The sequence below is a fragment of the Perissodus microlepis genome, chromosome 16 (genome assembly GCF_051167445.1).
Source record: "Perissodus microlepis isolate ML-2025 ecotype Zambia chromosome 16, ASM5116744v1, whole genome shotgun sequence".
Lineage (NCBI taxonomy): Eukaryota > Metazoa > Chordata > Actinopteri > Cichliformes > Cichlidae > Perissodus > Perissodus microlepis.
Genome location: NC_140476.1, coordinates 19,908,371 through 19,917,963, shown reverse-complemented (window position 1 = coordinate 19,917,963; position 9,593 = coordinate 19,908,371). Strand labels below are relative to the sequence as shown.

Here is a 9,593-nt window from a genome sequence, read left to right as displayed (position 1 = left end):
CTATTAAGAAAATGCTTGCCACTTTATTCCCTCAGTGGACAAAAAGGGTCCAATAATTCAGGGAACAAACACTAAATAAAATACAAAACGGGTCCTCTATAAATGGAAAATATGAAAATACACTTGCCCTTGTGGCTATCAAAAACATGAAATACCGGTATATACAGTGGAAATGGTCCTAACTACAGACGAGGAACACGCAACGCAAAGCTCTTAACTGGATTTTTCAGTCACACTCAAGCATTCAGTGACATGCACGCAACAATCAGTAATCAGAAAGACATTCTCCCTTCATCCTGAACACTCTTCTCTTGGTTAGAGTAACAGAAAAGCTAAAAAAAAACTTCACCTGTCTCAGTCTAACTTGAATCAAACTGTAAAGACAATAATAAAGGTGGTAATCCACGCTGATCAGAGACCAGCTTTGCATTTCTGTGTCTGAGAGACGTTTTTTATCAGCGGTGGAGCGCACGTTTTGTCCGCAACACCTGACAAGCGCTATAATGTGACGACTTTCAGCTGTCCTTGTCTAGCGTCGTGGTGGCCAGGGTCACTGTAGTGATCGGCTGCCCGATGCCGTGCATCTGCATGCGAGCCAGTTTCTTCTGCTCGCACTCGGTCACCAGGCTGTTGAGCTCAGCAGCGCTGTAGCCAATCAGAGTCCTCAGGTCACACACAAACTTGTAGACAAAGCGCTTGCCCTGCACCTTGCAGATCATGTCCCCGTCGTAGTAGTATCTGAATGAAAATACAAAACTCAGAATCACACCAAAATATATCAACTGATGAGAGACAACAGATATGCAGATGGCTTTCAACAAATGAACAATGGACAATACATCAGTGTATCCGTTCTTTTATATTACAGCAGCTTTACATGTTAAAATATCAGAATAATCAGGTTTGTTCTAAGTTCTCTTTGTAGCAGAAAGAACCTCACTTCTTCCTCTTCATATCCTCCTATCTTGGATCGTCACTCCTGCCTACAGGCCATCACTACTAGGGTGTCAGTCAATCAGCTAAATATCAATGGCAATAAAAGTTATCCTGACTTCACAAAATAAACCCTTTTGTTGTCTCTAAAGATGGTTGTCAGGTCCACACTTCCCAAAGCGTCAAAAGTCTTAAAGTCATCTTGGACAATACTCTTTATCGTCCACATCACGTTCGGCCTACTACCACCCACTTAAGATTTCTAGATTTCTTTCTCAACACAGCACTCAAGTCCTGGTTCATGTCCTGGTTGCCTCTCATTTGGATTACTGCAATGCCACTCTCTCTGGTCTCCCAGAAAATCTCCTTAATCTGCTCCAGACGGTACAGAACTCTGACCATATTACAGCCATTCTCATCCAGCTTCATTGGCTCCCTATTCCTCAGCATATCCAATGCAAGATTTTCCTTCTCGGTGACTTGGCAGCCCCATATCTTTCAGACCTTTGCTCAGCTTGAGCTGCTCTCCTGCTGAGCGATGGGTGCCAGAGCCTTTAGGTGTGATGCACTTTGTTTTTGGAATTTACTTCCACTTCACTTGTATCGCCTAAATTCTTTGACACAGTTCAAATCGCACCTCAAAACCCTGCTATAACTAAGCTACGACCATTTCATTTATTATGCTTTATGTTTATTTTAAAGTGGGCATGTTGCACTACATGTATAAAGGCTCATTTACACCATGGTGCCCTGCTCTCAAAAACCTGACAGATGTCACGCTGTCTGTGAAGCTGGATTTAAGATAAGTGTTTAAAGTTTTGAGCGCCATCTTGTGTCAGTACAGAATGTGTCATCTCCAGGTTAATTAGTTAATTACTGCTAATAGACTTACAGTAGTTTATTTTAGCTAACTAATAAAAAAAAACAAAAAAAACAAACAAACAAACAAACAATAACTCAGTCAGAAAAAAGGGCACTGAAACTGAAAATAAGGGGATCACTCTTCTGCTGTCCCTGGCTGCAACAATGAGATTTTTGTTAAGAAATCAAGGATCTACTGTCCACTTTCACTCTGTCTCTTAAGCAGTAAGTGGTTCTCCGTTGTTTGGCTAGCTACACTGACAGGAAAATCCCCCTTTTAGCTGTAATGTTCGGGCTTGCAAAGGGTGTGTTTGAAGGGCGCCAAAAAATAAAATATACTATTGTTTTTATTATTGTTATTACCACATAAGGGAAACAGTCAGCATCATCCTATCGGCCTACTACTGGAAATATTCTGTTTTAAGAAGACTGCTGTCTGCGTCTGCAGGAGGAAGCCTTGCTAACTTGCAGCTACACTCTAAATCGACTTTGTACTGGAAAGTTGGCAGCATGTTTAAAGTCAATCTCACTGCATCAGACATTTGTCTGCGGTGCCTGTGAGGTAATGGCTTATGTCTGGCTCCAAACTTTAGATAGAGTGCCACAAAAAGTCGCCATTAAACAAAAACACACAAACCTGAGGGCTCGACTGAGCTTCTCATAGTTCATGGTAGGCTTGTTCTTGCGTTGGCCCCATTTCTGTGCCACGAGCTCAGGCTGGTTGAGTTTGAACTCTCCCTCCTCGCCTACCCAGGAGATGCAGTCTCTTGCGTCCTTGTCGGTCAGCAGCTCGAGCAGAAACTGCCACAGCTGGATCTGACCATTGTTACCTGACAACAGAAAAACAACACAAAATATTTGAAAAAGATCATTCAAATAAAATGTGTGTATCTGTAATAAAAAGGCAATTTAACAGCCACAACTGATTAGAACATAACATTAGAAATGGTAATAGGAGTATTTTGTACCATTACTAAATCTGCCAATTCTAAATGTATTCAACTATTTAGTCTAAAATAGCACATTAAGGAAGGTTTTGTCAGACAAAATGGCTAAAAACGTTGCATTTTCAGTTTGAATGCAAAGCAACATTACTGTCAGATTGTAAATTTAAAAACTAAAACCTAAAATTGGTGGCAAAACTCTATCCCTGAACACTTTTGAAAACTTTCTGACTTTACAAAAAGTGAGTTGCCTAGAGAGCGGCTGTGTGCTTGTGTCCTACCTGTACGGTTCCCAGGTGAGCTGCGCTCCTCCCCTCCTGAAATGCGAGGTGCTCTGGGACCACGGTTCTGTTTCAACACCTTTATAGCAGTGGGTGTGCTCACTTGAGCTGGGATTATCTGCACAGCTGGAGGAACAGATGGGAAAACTCTTCATTAACATGTGTTTTGGATCTAAATCTATTTAATAAATAACTTCCTGTTAAATATATGGATTTTGTCCAGAGTTTAACGAGCAGAACTATGTGGAGGGCATGGTCATGTATAATCAGACAAGATAACCCAAACAACCGAGGGAATTTACAATTTCTTTCTTCTTTTTTTTATAAAGCTCTGACTTGTATTATGAGTATGAGTCAGTGGTCTGGGAGAGAGTCCTGTAACTCTCTGTCTGCAAAATACAGTATATAATGACCAATGTTGGGCAATTAATTATATAGTTACTTCTTCAAAAAAAGAGTTATGCAAACAAAGTTTTTTGCAGCTGTTTACCTAGAAATGCGGCCAAGGCGGGTTTTTTTTTAAAAAAATAAACATTGCAAACTATTTACAGAACAATCAGCTGTTCTGCATCAAATTTGATGCCACACAAATTATTTGTGCCACTCCAAAAAATAATTTCTGTCCACGATGAGATAAAGGAGAACAACAGCCTGATACCTGCAGGCCTGACAACAGGAGATGTATCACTCCTGTAACACCTGTAACATTCAGCAGTCGCCTCATTGTTCTGACACACACAACAAAACACAACAAACTATTGACTACACTACACACTAACTACACAAGATTTGCGCTAAACGTTGCAAATCTCTCACATCTCAAAACACCGCCGTCACTCCTAAAACTTCCCCCTTCCTAAACCACTAAATGCCATGTTGCCATATCATTTTTTGATTTGTCGACATGATACATTTTTCCACCAATAGGAAAGGGTGGGGGTGTTTTTGGTTTTGTTTTTGCTCACAGGCGGAGAGTGCTTTCGAGCGTTTTCCTTATAAAATGCCGTTTTTACCGTTTCTTCCCGCAGTAAATATAAACGATAGTATTCAGGAAGAAAACCAAACATTGCATATATTTTTATCATAACTCTGGTTTTACGTGGCCTATCACACAATTTAAAAACTTTGTCCACACTTTGTCCGTCAACCGTTCCATCTGTCCTGCTCACATCTCCAATGGTTGTACACGTTGTCATTAACGTGGCTTCACTCCACATCAGCCACGCCGCTTTGCAAGCTAAAACATCTGTCATAGCGTGTCGACGTTGATTAGCTGCGTATATACTCATGTGAATCGCATTATTGGCTGGACTATGGGATAAGGTGGCATCGTTCTAATTCCATACGGGAGCAGCCAGTCACTTACTGACTAACACTGCAGAATTGTCAGAGTATTAATTTTAATTTCAATTCAGGTTAGATTTTTTTTGTGCGCAACACAGATTTTCTGTGCGCAGAGACCGTGCCAGCAGTGCGCAATTGCGCACACGCGCAGCTTAGAGGGAACATTTGTTCATCACTCATCCATTTGAGTTCTTCAGTGTAAGGTAAACAGTTATTTTAATTGTCTTTTGGATGATTTTTCACTCTAACACTTACGCTGATCAATCGTGACGGTGGCGTCTCCTCCAGACTGGTCCTGGCTGGCCAACACGTCTGAAATTAGCACAAAATATTAGTTCCATTTTGGCATGAAAACACATTTTATTCCATCAGCTGAAACAAACATTTGAGTCAGACTTACATTTGCGAAGGAGTTCCAGGTGACTCCAGAGTATCTCTCCATTGGGCACTTTCTGAAGGAACTCCTCCTGAGTGAAAGTGCAGAGGTCTCGCCCTGGGATGTGAATGCTTCCTATTTCCATCTCATCAATGTTAAACTCTTTCATTACCCACACAGCCCAGTGGATCACCTGATCAGCAGACCAGAGCATAGGGTCTGAGGAGAAAAACCTCACACATTACCAACCGTGTTTGTGTCTTTCTTTATTAGCTCAATAATGATTGTTTTCCACTACAATAAGGTAGTTCATTCAAGTATTCCTCACCATACGGTATGCCCAGGCGGACTTGCTCTTTCCGGTAGCCTTCGAGAGCTGCGGCCCAACGTGTAACCTGCTCTGAGGTCTCATCAGACAGGGCAGACCGCTCTACAGCAATAAGCTGTCCCTCCTCCACCAGAGCACCCTCTTCCCCTGCTGCATCTGGATCAATCACTACTTCAACTGTTTCTACTGGCTTTACAATCTCCAAGATGTTCAGCCTCTCCTCTCCTAGAAACAAAAGTAAAAACAATGCATTTTAAAATGTACTCTCTCTTTACTGACTTGAGTACTTGATATGAAATGTGTCACGCTTTTGGTACCTGGTTTGGTTATTATCTGCAGGCTGAGCTGCACTGTGCCATCAGTCTTTACTCCCTGATCGAAGAGACTGTGATCAGGGTGGAGCTAAGAAGAAAAGAACAGATAAAGCGAGACAGTAGTGAGAAACAGTTCAACCCAGGACCAAACAAAACTCATTTAATCATGAACAGATCGTGAAAGGTGTCATTATCTAATTCTTACCTGAATGTCCTGCAAACAAATTTCATAAGCATCCAATGAGATTTGGATACGAGGCTCCAAAAGCTTCTTCAGATTACCAATTGGTTCGTTTATGTCGATATCTTGCTGAATCAAGTCTGACGCAGTGATGGTCTGCTCCTCAACACTACAAATCAAATAACATGAGACAGAAATGTAAAAACACAGCTGCTGCATGAACAAATTAATTGTTTTATTTATGCAATCATCTCTCTCACCCTTCTTCCAGGCATGCCTGTTTCTCCCGTTCATCTATCTCGATCTCTATCATCTCTTCTGGCTCACTTTTAGACATTCTGCTGGGAGATAACGTTTTACCAACACGAATATAAAGTGACACATTAAACAAAAATTACTGTTAACCAGATAATCAGCATAAAAGAAAAGAACCAATAAACTCTTAATTAGGTAGCTGGCCACACTACCTAATTAATCACTTAAAAAATGCTAAAAATTAAACTAAAACTATAATTAGCTTCTATCCTCCTCCTCACTGTTAAATTAAACAGCTAATTTTAATTAGAAAACCCAAAAATCTATCCAGCACATCAAATTGATGTTTGTAGTGATTATTAATGGCATTCCATCCATCCATCTCCTCTTGCTTATCCAGTTTACGTTCACAGCTGGGCGGGAGTCCAACCCAGGTGATGGTGCTAACCAACACAACACCATGCTGCACTGACTTATCAATGCATGTGTGTTTCTTTTGTTTTTTTTGGAATAACTTTATAACATGAGATGCACAATTTTTTTTTTTCAGATCCAAAGCAGGCCTTTGGGGGTCACTACACATGTAAGAAGGACTGGTCCACATATATGCATATGGGGAAAGAGTCTTTGTTACCTTAGTTACTTTTAGACAATCCATAAACAAAAATATATTTTAATCAGAATTTAATTAACCCATTTGTAAAGACTAATATTGATTAAATATATTTTTAAATCACAAAAATTATTTTAAACAGCCAAAGTTGGTGCAAGCAAATTTTGGTTTTGTAAAACAAAATGATAACAAATACAGTATGAAATCATTAAACAAAATTTATCTTTTTAATCAACTAATAAATTAATCAAGTAATATTTTTACTTAAAATTGTAAAAAATAAAAAAAGGGTTGATTTTTGATAGAACTAATAATCATTTAAAATACTAATTTAAAGTTAAAAAGAACTAAATAAAAGTGGATATTTAATTGATCTTTTATTCTTCTACTAAATTACTAAACTTACTTTCTTAAAAATATTTAAGTAAAAATAAAGCGAAAATAAACATAATAGTGGTTGTTTTGATATAGCTTGTAATCTTCTAATAAATTCCTAAAATAAAACATACTTGAAAAACGATATTTAATAGATCTTTTAAACTAATAAATTATTAAACGAATAATTACGTTCTTTAAAAAAGTTTAAAAATAAATATGAAACTAGGTATTAACAGGGCAATATCACTACAATAACACCTTTCTGTTGTGATTTCTTTAATCGAAGTAATACATACAACTAATACATACTACAGTGTAAATAACAATGACGACTTCACTGTCATGTAACTTAAAGAGCATACTGTGCCTGTTAAATAAAACAGGGCACTTTGATGGGGGTTTTCTACCATAAAGGCCTCTCAGCCTCGACTCTTCATTGGCCGTCTACAACAGTTCAGTGACTGCTAACGTTAGCCAACTCGAGGGCGAGGCTGTGGCTTCTAAAGGCCAACTAGTAGGCCAGTAGTTACAGAAAATAGTAACCAAATATAACCACACGTCCAAAAAACGTGTTGGAAAAATTCACCAAACTCAAATTTATGCGTTAGGCTACACGTGTACAGTGAAGCAGGCCTACAAAAAAACAAGTTAGCTTCAATATAGCAACGCGGGGCGAGGCAGCTGCATTACACAACCATCGATCCCGGCGTGCTAAACAACCGTGAAAATATCCTATAAACTCCGAGTGCTTCGTAACTTCAGCAAATCTTTGTTAAAGCACACTTTAACTCTGCACGTAGAAAACTTTTAAAACGGAAATAGAATAAACGGAAACAAAACAGCATAGGGCAAATGGAAAGGAGCCGGAAATCCTGGCTAAGGTTTTACAGCGCTGCAAGACTTCCGAGAGCAGCGATGACCGATCCAACGACAAGTTTTAGAGGAAAGCGACCGAGATACACTGAAACAACGCTCGTTTAGACGTGTAAATGGATAATAAGGGGAAGAAAGAACTAAAAAAATCTGTTTCACCGCGTATGGAATTATACCCACCCTGAGTTTGTGGTTGGACGGTAATCAGCACCGCGACAGTACGCAGCTTCTCCACTGTGCTGTTAGCAAAACAGCTAACTAGCGACTGCTATAACAACCAACGTTATTTCTATTTTCAAGCCGAAGAGGAAGCAAAAGTCCGAGGGAGCCAGCGTTAGCCTAGCCTTTGTGGAAGTTGGCTAATACTGTGGGTTTCTGCCTCGTAGGTGGGCGGCCTCTTCCCAGCAGGCTGACTAGGAATCAACAACACGCTAGCTAGGTTAGCTTTGCTGCTTGAGCTACATAAAATAGCGGGAACACCCCAGATACAACAAACGTGACGACAGTGTGGTACATTTTCCTCACAACAAGCATATCTGTCTCTGAAATAATCATACCTCTTAAAATTTAGACCTTCAGAGATGTTGATGTTCTATTGTGGCAGATAATCGGCAGAAAAATGCACACAGTCGAGTGATATCATGCAAGTTTTTAGCCAACTACACTCAATCTGAGGAGGGGCGGAGACTAACCGGAGAGACTGTAGTTACCTTAAAGTGTGTGTAGTGAAAAACCGCCAGCTAAATGTTTCCATACTAGCTGGACGTGCATTTCTCAGCTCCAACTTTGTGGCAATTTAGGAACAAATGTCCAGTCCAGATGTATCCTGACTAGATTAGCATTAATGGCTAAATAAAAATGTAAATATAAAGGTAGTCTCTTGAAAAATGTTACCATAAATTTAATCAGTTTACTGCAACCATGACCTCCCGTAACTGATTTTTAGTTTCTCTCCTTAATGTATGCTACAGACTGTTTTCAGTTCTGAAAAGCGTGTGAAAAAGTAAAAGTTTTGTACTGGGCTATTTCAAATATTTGCAACAGTTCCTCTGGGCAAAGAAATGAGCTGTGTGCATCCCCAGATGATCCCCTATCTCAACTTCTTTTTCCTTTTAGGAGTAGGCTGAATTTTCCCCTTTTGACACACACCACCTCTGTAAAAAGCAGATTTCTACTAAGATTATTATGTTATTCTCGCTTTTTTTGGTGTTCTCTTTTCTAAAATGTTGGGTTTTTTTTGCTTTAAACTGCATTTTAAGTTGCTATTATATTTTTATTTCTGATTATTCCTACTTTTTATTTTGTACAGAACATTGTGACTGTGTCTGTCTGTGAAAAGTGCTTTATATCAAACATAACATTATAAGTAAATATATAAACTTTACTTTTCAGGGTCTAGTTTCAGTTTTTTATCCATGACTATATTGATGTGCATTACTATAACTGATGGGATTATAACTAATAGGAAAGCTAAATCATTAAAGTGTTATTCTAATTGTACTTTGATTAGAATAGACCCTACATGTGTTTTTGCTGTTCATTTTTTCGTAAAGGAGCCGCAAACATAATGCAATGGACCAGCCAATCTATCCACTAAACATGTGGTTATGTTTCCTTTTGATTCCCTATAATGTTTTGACATGTAAAATATAGAGATTACTAAATAAATATCTCCTGATGAAGTCCATAGCATTCATGTTTCCTTATTTTATTTGTAAAACATTGCAAGTCGGTTTTGTGTATCATTTTCATGTATTTCAAGGCGTTAGATGCTGCAGCAATTTATCATTTTGGTTTTTTTAATGATGTAATATGAAAATGTAATCAAGAAAGCTAAATTGGTAAATTATTAAACCATTTCTAAGGAAAACAAATACACACGTACATGTGAACTATTGTTAAATCCTTCATT

At 38.8% G+C, this 9,593-nt stretch overlaps 1 protein-coding gene across 3 annotated transcripts; it reads right to left on the bottom strand.

Moving 5' to 3' along the window:
- Window positions 1-3: 3 nt before the first annotated feature.
- Window positions 4-8,394, bottom strand: gabpa (GA binding protein transcription factor subunit alpha). 3 transcript variants are annotated; one of them, XM_084908245.1, is made up of 10 exons: window positions 7,862-8,394; window positions 5,823-5,900; window positions 5,587-5,731; window positions 5,385-5,469; window positions 5,068-5,292; window positions 4,764-4,958; window positions 4,619-4,675; window positions 3,020-3,145; window positions 2,432-2,624; window positions 4-738 (listed from the first exon to the last, which is right to left on the bottom strand). In XM_084908245.1, the coding sequence occupies exons 2-10, from the start codon at window positions 5,897-5,899 to the stop codon at window positions 516-518; spliced, it is 1,326 nt and encodes a 441-aa protein (XP_084764371.1). In that variant the 5' UTR covers window position 5,900; window positions 7,862-8,394; the 3' UTR covers window positions 4-515. The 3 variants fall into 3 exon arrangements, with proteins under 3 accessions (XP_084764371.1, XP_084764372.1, XP_084764370.1); XM_084908246.1 differs by having other exon boundaries at window positions 5,823-5,903; window positions 8,239-8,394; XM_084908244.1 differs by having other exon boundaries at window positions 8,239-8,394.
- Window positions 8,395-9,593: the final 1,199 nt, after the last annotated feature.

Bases quoted from the DNA above. Each gene is read 5' to 3' on its own strand.
- gabpa (XM_084908245.1), bottom strand. From the start codon at position 5,899: ATGTCTAAAAGTGAGCCAGAAGAGATGATAGAGATCGAGATAGATGAA. The intron at 5,470-5,586 runs GTAAGAATTAGA...TTTTCTTCTTAG, and splicing joins TTTGTTTGCAGGACATTCAG to CTCCACCCTGATCACAGTCT. The intron at 2,625-3,019 runs GTAGGACACAAG...TTCTGTTGTCAG, and splicing joins CTCACCTGGGAACCGTACAG to GTAACAATGGTCAGATCCAG.